Source organism: Chelmon rostratus, chromosome 1 (assembly GCF_017976325.1).
Source record: "Chelmon rostratus isolate fCheRos1 chromosome 1, fCheRos1.pri, whole genome shotgun sequence".
Taxonomy (NCBI): domain Eukaryota; kingdom Metazoa; phylum Chordata; class Actinopteri; order Chaetodontiformes; family Chaetodontidae; genus Chelmon; species Chelmon rostratus.
Window position 1 is genome coordinate 4,927,653 of NC_055658.1, and position 14,605 is coordinate 4,942,257.

Genomic DNA, 14,605 nt, shown 5'->3' on the forward strand with positions numbered 1-14,605 from the left:
TGATAGAGAAGCCTTAATTACATCATTTTCAATAGACTGTATGGTTAAATGGGACTTTTGGAACCACATACCTTCAGTGTGAGGTTGAACCTCTGCTCACTGTGTCGCTCATAGTCCAGACGTTTCTTAAGCCTCAGGGTGCCGCGCTGCTCCTGCTTGTGACTGACCATGTAGAACTTCTGCTCTTGGTCTCCAGCCACAACACTAAAGGTCAGCTGGGCATTTTCTCCAGTGTCTCTGTCCTCTGCAGCGAGCTCCAGGACCTTAGTACAAGCCATAACATGATATGAATAAAGTACATAGGCTCTATTTCCTTGGGGATGATGGCTTTATACATTAAGGGAAATTTCTCTGAGACGGTAGTGTATTTTTGACAATAGCAGAGTTTTTCAAGTGCAGACAATGTGGTTTCTGCTTGGTAAAAGCTTGTAGTATGACAATACTGCACAAGATTTAATACAATTCTATAGATATTCAACAAGTTCCAAAAATGGGAAATTATTGCCCTTTTTGAATGTGATTTCTTAGATGGAAATCACATTCAAAATAATAATAATAATAATATTACTCTGTTATGTGTTTTCAGATATTGGATGTTGAAGTATAAAATCATCCATCACCAAGTGCTCCACTTTTACATTTGCAGAAAGAATTTGAAATAAACTACAGAATATGGATTCTGTGAAATAAGGTGGCTAAAACTGCCTCATCAACAGGAAAGCCCTCTTCTGACCCACCTCTGCATTGGCCTCTGCATTCTCAGAGATCCTTGCCAGGCAGGAGTGATCAGTGAATCTTGGAGCGTGGTCGTTAACATCCTTGATTTGAATTGTAGCAGTTCCAGTTCCTGTCATCCCTCCCCCATCTCTGGCCTCCACCACCAGGAGGAAGGACTCGATCTGCTCTCTGTCCAGACCGCCCATGGCTACACTGATGGTCCCTGTGGTGGGGTTGATAGTGAACATTTCTGAGAAGGTAGGAACTCCCCCCACCCCGATGTTGGTGGCATCTAAACTACCCATAATCCTGTAAGAGAGCACAGCATTCTGCCCGACCGCTGAGTCGTCCAGGTCGGTAGCTGTCATCTCCATCACAGATGTCCCAACTACTGAGTTCTCTGCCACGTCTCCATGGCAGCTGGGGGCGCAGGTGAAGACGGGCGCATTGTCATTGATGTCCCACACGTTGATGATGACATCGGTGAAGCCCGTCAGACCTTCGCCGCCCTCGTCTGTGGCCAAGACGACGAAGCGCCACACGGCGCGCTCCTCGCGGTCCAATGTCCGCTGGGCGTAGATCTTGCCTGTGACCTCATCAATTATGAATTCACTCTCTGCACCTTGGCCATGGAGAGAGTAGCGCAGAGCCTCCTGGTCAGCATCCTTATCTGGGTCAGACGCCGTTACCTAACATCAAAGGCACAGCGAGACAGAGAGGGTGATGAGAGTGTAATCACATTTTTTTGCACTCTATAATTATTGAAATGGTGCTGACTTGGAGCGGTATCTTGACTGGAAGCACTTCATAAATGCTCTGTGAAGTTATGAACTCTCTGGTAGGTAAACCTGGCAATGATCCAACCGCCTCAACCCAAACGCCCGCCTCTCCTGTTTCTCTTCTTCTGTCAACTCCTTTTCATACTCATTCTCAACACATCAGCAGCAATTACACCCTGGGCAGGCAGAAGATGTTCCAATTTAGCACGTTAATTGCAGTGTGATGTAGAGCCAAAATTAACTTGTGTTGGGTTAAAGAAAAATCCGCTTACGTATGTAGAAAGCGAAGAGAGCACCACGCTTACTATCAAGCATCGAGTATTTTGACTCATGTAATAGTGGCATGGTTAATAACGGTGAGACAATTTTCAAAGTCAGTTATTCATTTAGAACTGCTCTAATCAAGATGTATTTGAAAGTTAAAATAACTGTTCTATTAACCAGAATGATTACTTATGAAGTTCATACCGTTGCTTCAGGGTTTATGATCACACAATGGATCATATATGTCCATGGCTACACAGTAATTACTGGATAAAGACTAAAATCAATTTCAAAAACTGATATTCCTACCCCCCAAGTTAGGACTGAACAAAATAATGGTTACCTCAATCCCAATTAGATTTCTGCTGACTTTGGAAGAAGCTTGAAAGCATGAGAGAATAGATATTGACGACAAAAGAAGCATTTTAATGTGTTATTTATATTCAAATTTTGAGGCTTGGGTGTGCAACTGATCATTCGTAAGGCCCCATTCTCCTTTGCTGCTGCTGGAATGCCGGTTAAACTTTCCGTTCTCACAACAGGAAGATTTACTACAACAAATTCTTTGTACTTCTGAAAAAAAAGGGTCCTTGATGCAAACCAAAACAGCTTCTTATTTCTATCTGACGTCTGTTGATTGGCCGGCTCTAAGATTTAATTTGCTGTAGCTAGCTATCTAATCAGCTATGATTAGCTACAAGGGTTGTTTTAAAAGTCAGCCTTTAGATACTTTTTAATGTTTTAGGTGGAATAACTTTAACAGAAACCCTGAAAAACAGTGTTAAATATGCACTTGATGCATACATGCGTGCATGACATGTACTCAAAGACTAAAGGCTCAAAAGTCATCATCCTCGCCCGTTGATCCATGTACAGTAGAAGAAGAATCTAAGTTTGTCTTACAAGTGAGACAGGCTCGATTTATGCCTTATTAAACTAAATAGATGATTGATCACACACTCACCATACAGCTGAACAATGACTGAACTGTACCTGTAGCACAAACACCGGTGAGCCATCCAGCTCCTCTGTGACGCTGCCATAGTACTCGTTAACGGTAAACACCGGAGCCTCATCGTTCTTGTTGACCACGTTGACCGTCACTGTTGTGTAATCCTCCCACTTCCCATCTGAAGCCAGGACATGAAGCTTGTACCTGAGAAAAGTTTCAGCTTCGTCATGGGCTTTCACAAAACAAGCAACTGCTTTCAAAATGAGATTCATTAAAAAAAAGACTTACTTGAAAATGTTCTTAAACACTTTAACTATTGAGGTGTAGTTGACTTAAAGTTAAAATGTTAAAATTAAATGTGGAGTTTAAAGATATGGTATATATAGTGACAGACAAAGAAGTAATCAAGAAACAGGAAAATAACACCATAAATTTCAGGTAAAATCCTTCAACAACAATTTATCAACATCTGTAGCTCAAAAGTTTGGCCCCTGAAGTGAGTCCCCTACCTTTTGTTCTGCTCATAGTCCAGAGGCTGGGCGATGAAGATTGTGCCCACCTCTGGTTCCACATCAAACACCCCTCCTGTGTTCCCTGATGTGATCTGATAGCGCAGTTTAGCGTTTCCACCTGCAGGACAGGAGATGATGGAGGTTGAATGAAGCACAGCAGTATGTATAAATGAACCTTAGTTACTGACAGCCTATAATAAGTAAGTCTTGTTGAAGACATCAACGTATTTGTACGTGATCCCCCATGGATTGGAAGTCCTGATCTAGTTCTTCGCTGTCTTTTTTTGCCAATCCAACAATCCAATCAATCCTTAACTGAGATAGACTGCATCAGCCTGCTTTAACCTGCTTCAATCTGGTTGAACAGGAAGACTCTGCCTTTACAAAGGTGATTACTATACCTGCTGAATGGGATAGAATAGGATCTTAATGACAAGAAGAAGTAGAAGTCTTACATTTTAAAGCAATGCACCACAAAACAGAAGCTTGTCTAAACAAATTGTATTGCCCTGGATGTCTAGAGCTTAGGTTTTGAAGAAAGAAAAACCACACAAAAGCTTTTTCTGTCTGCTAATGTTACAAAAAAAGCTTTGTTGAACTGACATCTTTGCACACAGCACAGTTAGTCATCTGCCTACTAACAAGTATCCATGCTCTCAAACCGCAACATCTCTCCAATTTTAGTTGAGCCGGGTTTACGATGAGAAACATTCCAAACACACATTTAAGAGCTGATGCATTTAGCAGTCAAACGTTTCTATGACAATACAGAAAGCAATTACTTTTAAACAGGTGACAATGTCCTTTGGCTGTTACTGATTTGACAGACCAATTTCAAAACACAAAACAACAATGAAGGTATGCACTTTCATACAGTTGTCCTTCAGAAAGCAATAATGCATATTGGATTATTATTGCTGCAACAGGAGCACCCATAAAAAAATATTCCACTTACAGCACAATCACAACATTTCTCTGAAAATTACTCTCTTCGCCCAAAGAATGTGCACAGAAATTAAACTGGAATTGTTGAATTTCATCGGAAATATAGAAGGTATTGAAAAGCTTCATAAATCAATTGGACAACAACAAAAAACTAAAAAGTATAGCATGCAAAAGTGGTTCACACTTTTGAACATCTATTGGGTGATGTGGGATTACAGCATGAGAAATTCTTCACCCAAATGTCATAGACTCTTCTGCCAAGACTGTGTGTAATTATCATTCATAATTGTAGTCATTTTGCCTTTTTTGCCATCAAAAGCTGATAAAAATGACATTTAACAACGACATTTTTGCTTTTTTTGGGGTTTAAGAAACTTTAGCAAAGAAATTAAGCAACTGAACACATCTATTCAAGGTCTTTAAAAGAAAACAAGATTTTCTCTTTTTTCTTGCATGCATTATAAGGCAACTTCAGCAGAGCTCTTCCTCCCTGACACTGGGAAGGGTCAACCCATGTAGCTGTTATTATCTTTGTTGTTTTCAATGTTATGTATTAACTGTCTATGTCAGAGGTAGACCTTGGTGCTATAGAGCATTAGAGATATTTGATATCTGAGGTTGTAAAAAGCACTTGACAGTCTCATTACGGCTGTAGTTATTAATTGTGGATGGGTTCAAACAGCAAAACAGAAAAGAAAAAGAAAATCACCAAAGGTATTTACAGTGTGTATCTACAAGGTCTTCTGTGCTGAAGCATGACAACATTGCCTTTACAGCTGTTTTTTTTTTTTTTTGCTTGTGTGCACCAGTTTTCCACTGGTAGAAAACAGCACTGAGCTCTCTTTTGAATTGCAGATGAATAGGTCTATGCGTCTGTTCTGTCATTAAAAAGCTGTTGTCAGGTTGTCTTGAAAACTCCTATTATGCAGTCAAGAATAAAAGCTGTACAAGTCATTATGATCGGGCATCTTTCATTGCAGGTGCCATAGCTCTAGTGAATTCACTGGCAGAGCAATGCGGCAGAAATCAATTCAATGAGTTTGTATTGGCACAGAGGTATGGAGAGTCAAGTACCATTTAAATAAGAATCAAGCTGAACAATACTGCTAAACATGACACATGGCATTACTGTACACATAAACTCAAAATCGAATCAGATCCTATGGCCTCTAGGACTTAAAGTGCCTTTACTCAAAAGGCACTTGCTGCTTTAAAAGGTAAGTAGAATTATAAGAAAGACAAAAGAAATGTAATGATTTAAGTAGTGAGAATAATTAATACTCCATTGTTCCAAGAAATGTAAAATCATATTGCTGTGAAGTTCTCCCTCCCGTCATCTCCAGTACCTCACTTAATAATCTCTTTTCTTTTCAAGCTCTGCAAAGAATTTTTCATAAAATCTATTAGATGCCGATCAACAAATTGTTCCCTTTCAGTGCAATTACTGGTAAAGCCAAGGTCTGCATCTCAATCACCGTTGCATCAACCAGCCTTATGTGAATATGAAAGGAAAAGGAGAAGCCTCTGAAGACGGGATGAGATTCACAGCTTATTAGCAAGATGAAAAGGAAGGAAGGAGAAAGGAGAACACAGTAATCCAGATCGTTTTGTACCGTCTGTCTGTTAGCATTTTAAACGAGACATTAGGGGATATATGCAATTGTATCCCTTCTTCTTCTCGCTTGCCCTCTTTCTCCATTTTTCTACTTGTCTCAATCTATTAAGTAGTTAGAAAACTGCAGAAACCCAAAGGACAAAAAAACAACACAAGGAGCAATACAACTGTTAAAATAAACAAATAGAGGGAAAATTAATGTGTTTTTTTTTTCCCAGTTGTGCCAATTTCAGTACTGTGTGTGTAGTGTAGTGTACTGAAACCAGAGTATATAGTCAAGAGAGCTGGAAGACACACACACACAAACAGAGAGAGAGAGAGAGAGAGAGAGAGAGGAGTCTCAAGCTTTGTGCACTTTATAAGTAGAGACACGCTAATTTCTATCACTATTGCCCACACTATTAAGAAAATAGATGTTAATATAGCTTGTGATAATAGAGTTAAGATATATACAAAACAGAAAAGTTTCGCTTCAACATGTTGTGTCAATGACCTATGACTTTTGGGAAATAGGTGTCACAATGGCACTTAATCACAAGCAGATAAGTACGTCAATAACCCGATAACAAAAAAGAACTGCCTGAGAAAGACAGGAGTCTGCTGCCAATGTGGAGTGAAGGTTACTAATGTATGCAACATTGGAGAGCACAAGGAATAGCCTTCCTACAACCAACATAAATAATGTAATGCTTATTTTCACTGACTTATCAATCTCAATGAAGCCTTTCCTGCACATTTTAAATAATATTTCATCACATAAAAACACGAGGCAGCTTTCACATTAATAACATGGAAGTTGAGTTGCTCCAGCAGTGGACATCTTGAAGGGTTTACCGGACAAAACTCTTGACCATTTGAATCCATTGTGACTTCTGTGACTAATTTGTCAGCTGCTGTCCTCTGTGCAGACACGAGTCACCTTTCAAGCCAACTCCACTGAGTATTCCTTTAAGGGCCTATGATATGCAAGATGACAGCACATTCCTAACGAGCTATGACAATCTACAGAGACAATTTACTGAAATGATAACATATTCAAAACCAAAACAGCTCTTGCTTATTTCTGGTTTCAGTAGAGTCAATAAAAGGCTTAAAGCTGGGGCTTCAGGTTTGGCATTTGAAGATATGCAAACCTTCTATGTCTAGTTTCTACTTCTATCTCATATTGTTATTGCATGGACTGATGATGGACAGTTAATTTAGATAGTATAATATATGCTAGCTATATTAGCCGTGCGATATTATTGTCTCATTACTGGCAGCACACCACTTAACCCCCTTCCACTCCACATCAGTGACCTCTTGCCCCTCCCCCCACCACACTCAACAGGAGCCATCCCCCAGTCCAACCCCCCAACAGCAGATCAGGTGAGGAAGGAGCTCAAGAGGATGGAGGAGAGCTACTGGCCCTGATGGCATCAGCTCCAGACTGCTCAGGGACTTTGCAGATCAGCTCTGTGGGGTCGTTCAGCACATCTTCAACTGGAGCCTCAGCCTGGAGAGAGTTCCTGCCCTGTGGAAAACTTCCTGTGTGGCTCCAGCCCCCAAGACCATGCAACCCAGGGCGCCCAACCAGTTCAGGCTGCTAGCCTAAATTTCTCACCTGATAAGGACGTGACCACCTCTGTCACCTGGTCAGCCGTGAGCTGGACCCCCCATAGTTTGCATATTGCTAAGTATTGGTGTGAAAGACAAGGCTCCATCGATCTCTTTCCCACCTGGAAGCCACTGGTAGCACAGTGAGGATCATGTTTTTTGACTTCTCCAGTGCTTTCAACACGATCCAGCCATCACTGCTGAGGAGAAGACTGGAAGGAGCCGGAGTAGACTGTCACCTGGCTGCATGGACCATCGTCTACCACACCAACAGACGACAGTATGTGAGACTGTGACTGCGACTGTGTGTCAGATGTGGCAGTTGCAGCACCGGGGCTCTGCAGGGTACTGTGCTCTCTCTTTTCCTCTTCACCCTCTACACATCGGACTTCAGACACAACACAACCAGCTGCCACCTCTAGAAGTTCTCAGACGATACAGCCATCGTTGGATGTGTAGCACAGGGGAACAATTTAGAATATAGGGGAGTCATCACAAACTTGTTGACCGGTGTAGACTGAACCACCTGCACATCAACGCCAGCAAGACCAAGGAGATGGTGATAGACTTCTGCAGGAAAGTGCCACAGACCACACAGGTGAACATTCAGGGTTTGGACATCGAGATCATGGGGGACTTCAAATACCTGGGCATCCACCTCAACAATAAACTGGACTGGTCCACAAACACTGATGCCCTGTACAGGAAGGGCCAAAGTCGTCTCCATCGTCTGAGAAGACGGAGGTCTGAGTATGTAGGACATTAGTGAGGACCTTCTATGACTCTGTGGTTGCATCTGCAGTCTTTTACACAGTGGTCTGCTGGGGCTGTGGAATCTCTAAGATGGACAGAAAGAGACTTAACAAACTGGTGAGGAGAGCTGGCTCTGTCCTGGACTGCCCTCTGGACTCCATTGAGGACGTAGAGGAGGATGTTGACCAAGCTCACATCCATCATTGACAAGCCCTCCCACCCCCTGCATGACACATTGGGGGCCCTCAGCAGCTCCTTCAGTAACAGACTGCTGCATCCACCCTGTAAGGAGGAACGCTACCGCAGGTCCTTCACACCAGCAGCTGTCAGAGTGTTCAACTCCAGTATTGCTTAATGTAGCACTGGGTCCATAATCAGCCTGTTTTTGCACTGATGTGTGATTCATTATTAACATCCTGCTATCATATACATGCAATATCTTGTGCAATATTACATCTTTAGTTTCTTCATATACTAAACCTATGGATATATTTGTTTTCTACTGTATATATTTATCTTCTGTGCAATAGTGCAAACACTGTACTTATTTTATCCATACCCTACCATGTGCAAGTTTCAATTTTTTCTATTGTCAATGTATTTTTTTGCATAAAAATGCATATATATATATATATATATATATATATGCATTTTTTAAATATATATATAACAGATTTATGTCCCCACAATGTGAGTAATATACATGCACACACACGTTACTTCTTCCTCCATCTCTCTCAGTTGGTGGCAGTCACCTTGCTCTGGACTCCAGCGGGTCTCTTACATTCACACAACTAAGAAAGCAAAGCAGTGATCTTATGTGCGCGTTTGCAGCCATTGAGGGTTATTTATCACCCCGGTTCACAGCAGGCTTCTGCACTGCTTCTGCAATATTAGTTATACGTTCCCCCCCTCCTTCTCTCCACTTTCACACAACATCTCTGTCTCTCTCCCAAAGAGGCCAGAAACACACTGTGTTCAGAGAAGCATCTGTAAAAACTTTCATTAGCTGATATCAGCTGAGAATCACTACTTAGTTATGTCAATCACGGCTGAGAGTGGTGAGTTGAAATTTAAGGAATATTTCTCTGAGGGTCATTTTCACAAATGCTGGACAGAAAATGAGAGATAATGAGACCTTCATGAGTCTGAATACTGATTGGCTCTGGCTTTCAAACAGGATTCTCAACTGCTCACTTACAATCAGTATTAGTTTGGACCTCTTGCGGAGCATAAACACTAGCAGCAGTGAATACGTGAACACCATTCCCAGGCTCTTATGGGTGAAATTCAATTATATTTTTACCCTTTTCAATCCAACACTGACTTTGAGTTTCTCTCTGTTTTACACAGAAGCATTGCCTCATAAATTGGGAGAATAATTTGATCCAACAACAAAAAAAAGGTACAAAGTAGTGTCAGACAGTGGTAAACGGTCAAAAGTTACCAATTCAGCCTCAACTAAAGGCTGCAAATATTAAATTTGCTGTAATGTTGGATGTAAATGTTTTTGTAAGAGTGATATCTTTGCTCTGATGCATAATCATCACCTGAACCTTGCTTCAAGTCAGAAATTTTGGCTCTGCTTTGGGAGTCAATAGTTTTCTTCTCTTTTTTTATATTTCACTAATCAACAGGTGACAGTGAAGCAACAAACACAGCAAAGCATCAACAGAGGCAGAGGAGATACCTAACTTTGTTTATCCATAGGACACCTTTAAAGTTACTGTACAGGTTTTCAAGGAGCCACTTCCAGCTAAAAGGCTCTGTTTAAAGCCACTCTGCACTACTCGTTCAGCACCAAATGACAACAGCCTGCGACAGGCTGGCTAAGATCCATGTTTCCATTTTGTATTAGTCCAGTTCTTATGTTTCTAACCTCAAACAAGTGTATCAGTGCTGTTTTTATGACAAAAGAAAGAGCAGTCAACACTTCCCCATGTTGAGTCTCATTTAGATGTATCTCCATGTCTGTTGCAGTCCCCCCTCTGTTACCCTGCCTTACTCGCTTCCAGTGACAAATGAGCTCATTTGATTTTGTTGTTGATCTGTAGCTACCAGACCTTTCCCGATCAGAGTCCCACACAGCTTCCTGACTGGAGTAAGCCACAGTAATAATGGGCTTGTCTTTGCTGTCATGAGCTGACATTTGCCTCTGGCCATGGCAGCTGAGTGTCTCTGCATGTGCCACCACAGACCTAAATCTGGGATTTCATGATCTTGGCACACTGTCAGATCCTAATGAGGTCTCTTCATTAGTGCTTTATTAAAGGTAAGTGCGCTGGAAAGGTTGAGGCAGGCCAATATAACATTGTCAGTGAGGGCCTGCCTCAACGATTCAAGTTTAAATAAAGAATTATGTAATTTAGAGTGTTCAGCAATTAAACTTAATAAATTCTACCTGAAGTCAAAATGTAATCTTCATTGTGCTGTTCTGAGCTCTATTCAGAAAAACTGAATGGACTATCATAGACCATATGAGTAGCATATAGACCCTTAACATAAGAGCAGTTTCCCCCAAGATTGTACTTCATGATACTGCATGAAGTGCAGCCATGTTGAAGCATGTGCCATACAATGAACTTACATTGAATTTTCATGTGCATGTTGTTAGTAGTTGAACAACTGCAATTCCTCGACTTGACTAAACTGAGCACCACCGCTTCAAACAAAAAGCAGCTCGATCGTTTAAAATATTGTCTCATTTCCATGGACAAATAGAATAAATAAATGGAAAAATAATGAAAAGCGCCAGTCGTGTCAGAGCTGCAGTCAGCTTCTCTTCAACAGCTGCTGGGGTGCAACATCATAACAGTGAAAACATGTTTGACCAAAGTGAAAACAAATGTTTTGAAGCCCAAAATGTTGAAAGTACACCATTTAAACGAGATTTTTTTTTTCTTTTGCCTTACATCGAAAGGTTATATTAAATGGGTTCCTCTACAGTGGCTGATTCACACTCACATACTGCTGCGTTTTTTCATGATTTCAAGACATGTTTTGTAGTGCAAACCTCTCTTTTCCTCAAAGTGAAAAGGGGTCAGACAAAAGCAGCAGTGAGGAGTGAAAGTTTCTCTTGAGTGAGGGAAAAGAGAAACACTTCAGCAATGTGCCCCAGTAAATGTGCTCTATTGTGGATTTACAGAACCAGCCACACCATCACTCCGACACTTTCCCTTCTATATCTACATCACCCCATTACACGAAACACACACACACATTCACATCTTCCTTTATCCATGCCACCCACCTTCGTCCCCATCATTGGCACTGACGGTGAGTATGGCGAAGCCTACGTCTGCGTCCTCGTCCACATCAACTTCATAGGATGCCTGTGCAAACGCTGGCTTGTTATCATTCACGTCACTGATAAAAATGCGCACATATGCCGTGTCTGAAAATAAAAAAAGATAAGAAGGAGCGACAGACACAGAGAGATAGAGCGAGTGAGAGGAGAAAGGTGATTATAAACATGAGGTTGCTCTTATTCTGTCAACATGAACATGAACATCTGTCTGTCTCTCTTTGGATAGCAACAATTTAGTCACTTTTCACCAGTATGCACACACTCATTCACAGATGCGGATAGGAAAGAAGACGTGTCTTCACGCATATACACAGGAACAAAAATAACATCCCATTTTTTCCTCCATCTAACGTCGTCTACCACTTTGCTATTACATCTGTCATCTGTCTGCCCAATAGCTGTCTATTTTACCATTAAATCCAGCCATTTCTTTTTCCTTTAGCATCTAACTGCAGGCTGAAGCAGAGTACAAAGCACCCTGGGGGTATCTGTGTAAGGCTTGGTAGTTGAGAAACCCAACATACCACACTTCCTTTGATATCGGAATCAAAAGGACCATAATTTGCAATACGCGAATCAAGACGCGATAAATTATTTATGCCAGGGTGGAAGAGATGGTATACAGTTCATGGCACAGATAGTAAACTAATGCAGCCCTTGGAGCTATAACAAAACAAGCTACAGATGGCAGGGCTTTGCATGTGTTCAGAATCTGTCAGAGAGCGAGAGAGAAAGGGAGGGAGGGATGGAGGAAGTAAACAAAGCCGATAAGCAGATGTAGAAAACATCCCTCATCCGCCTCCTTGTTGTCGCTAAGGCTGTCTGCTCCTCCAGGTTTTCACACTTCTGCAGACATTTGTGTATAAGAATCATAAGGCCAACCCCACCCCACACACTCTCGCTCGTAGCAGGAGAGCTTCTTTACTGCTTGTGAAAACAGCGTTTATCTATCAGGGTTACTTTTGTGGCCACTTGACAGCATTCTGCTGCCTCTGCTCTGCAACATGTCTTGGTGTTTGCCATGCGTGGATGTACAAAGTTAAATACAGCTTGTACTTCCTTCAAGTTTTGTTTTTCTTTTCATTATTTTTTTTCCAAAGCAAGCAGGTGACACAAGCTGTGCTCAGTGTAGATCAAGTAATACTGTTATACATGATTCCACTGTATTTAGAGGGTTAGAGGTACAACAGTCATTCAGCTCTTTCACACCACGTGATGAAGAAGAAAGAGAAATATATGGGAAATACAATAAAAGAAGACACAGAGGAAACAAACTCCTAAAATATAATAAAATTCTCTATTAATACCAGAGACATCTAGACTGACAGACAAAAGGGAGGTCACGTAGTTTGTTTTGGATGTAATAATTTTTCACCTCAAGGGAAAAACACGTTTTATAAGTATATGATATTTATTATATGTTTATAGCAGCTTCATCCTGGTTATGTTTTCCTTCTGGAGTACGCTGGAGTCAGCATTTGGAAACATTTCCCTTCTAATTGGACAGTTTGGCTTCCTCTGACTAGATGGTCAGTGGGCAGTGCTGATTGGCTAGTCAGCTTGTTACTCACAGCTTGTAGCGTGTATACTTCAATGTCACATACACAGGAGGACATTTTTTTTGTCTGATCAAAATATTCATGCACAAATTTTAATTCCACATTAATAGGGGGAGGGAGACCCCTTAATTGCACCTGTGTGCACAACAGCCTTTCACACATGCACACAGTATATCTACAGCTGCAGAACGTTATCACAAATTCACACATTCAGATAACATGCATACATTTACACATGTGCACAAAAGGTGATCAATTATTTGTGAACATCATCGAGTATCACATTTTGAGGAAGAATTCATGTGATTTGCCACTTATCATAGTTTTCAGACTGATGGGGTTTTGATAAAGATTCTTAAGAGGTTATTTTTAAACATCAACCTTCAAAGCCATATATAATCTAAGTGTCATCACATGACAAAAGAGATATGAAATGCAGGCGAGCACTCAGTCGATACATTCTCCAGTCATAAAAGTGCCGCTCAGTGCTGCTTTGTACAGCTGGGGGTGTTAGTGATCTGGATGTAGTCTCTTGGTGAATACTGGTGCAAAGGGTTAAATACTGGACAGTTTTGACGAAAGCCAAATTCAACATGGTGAAATGCTTTTTTTCCATCCAGTGAAACCATGTGACCATCATGCTATTGTCTGAGATACATTTATGATGTCACTAGGAGCTTACAACCATCATTCACTGGAGTTAATGAAACCTGTTTGATTCACCAAAACCGATGAAAGCATGTTGCAAGCAGTGCTTGAATTGGAATAAAAAAGGTCACAGTACAATCAGATGTGTGGCTTTGTTGTAACACCCTGTTGTTGCAAGTGTACATCCCATAAAAAGTCCATCCCTATATTAAAATACATTTGAATTTAAAGTTTTCTCAGTCACTTTGGTACATTTCTCAGTTCAGAATTGATATTCTCTAAACCACTTGTTCAACTTCCACGTCATCAAGTCACTTGTGCTCATCATAAAAGCAATTTTTCATACAAATTGTAAAAGCTTTGGCACATTCATGCAAATGACAAATTTACCCCCCCAAAACATCGAGGCATTAGTTCATTGCATAGAGAATAAACGGTTGAACCAATTGCTGTATTCTGTCACATTTTCTTCACAGTTCTATTGGGCTTTTTTTGGAAATGTATGGTGAGTGATGAATTGTTCTCAGGTGAATCGAACTCATGAAGGGTTACATCAACCAGGTCTCTAAAATAGCTCTCAGGTGTATCTCGTGAACCTTCAGTTGGCAGGCATATACAGACAGAGCACAGCACAGCGTTACCATTTCTGACAAGAGGCTGGATAAGTCATTCCAAAAGATTCTTTCCACACTGCGTTGCAAAAGAAGATATCGGCCGTGATGTGGACGAGAATCTGTAGCCCGGCAGCCAGGAACAGGAGGTGCACAGAGAGAGACTGGACTGTAATTCCCCATACTGCACTGCATTTCAGTTCTGCCTAAGCAGTGTTTCTTAAGTTTACATTTCTAATTTTATATCTTTTTCCTTTGTGCTAAGTGCTGTCAAACAGTCTTGTCTTTTATTTTCTATTATTTTAATAGCATTTAGTATTTTAACAACATGATCTGTCAACAAATTA

General features: G+C 40.9%; 1 protein-coding gene across 1 annotated transcript in view; it reads right to left on the minus strand.

Moving 5' to 3' along the window:
• Nucleotides 1-14,605, minus strand: part of si:ch211-186j3.6 (neural-cadherin) — a 294,654-nt gene that overhangs the window by 134,195 nt on the left and 145,854 nt on the right. Inside the window, exons 16-20 of the mRNA XM_041938705.1 lie at nt 11,384-11,527; nt 3,222-3,342; nt 2,754-2,916; nt 738-1,406; nt 72-263 (exon numbers count right to left, since the gene is read on the minus strand). Coding sequence (XP_041794639.1) covers nt 72-263; nt 738-1,406; nt 2,754-2,916; nt 3,222-3,342; nt 11,384-11,527 — 1,289 coding nt within the window. The remainder of the gene's footprint in view (nt 1-71; nt 264-737; nt 1,407-2,753; nt 2,917-3,221; nt 3,343-11,383; nt 11,528-14,605) is intronic.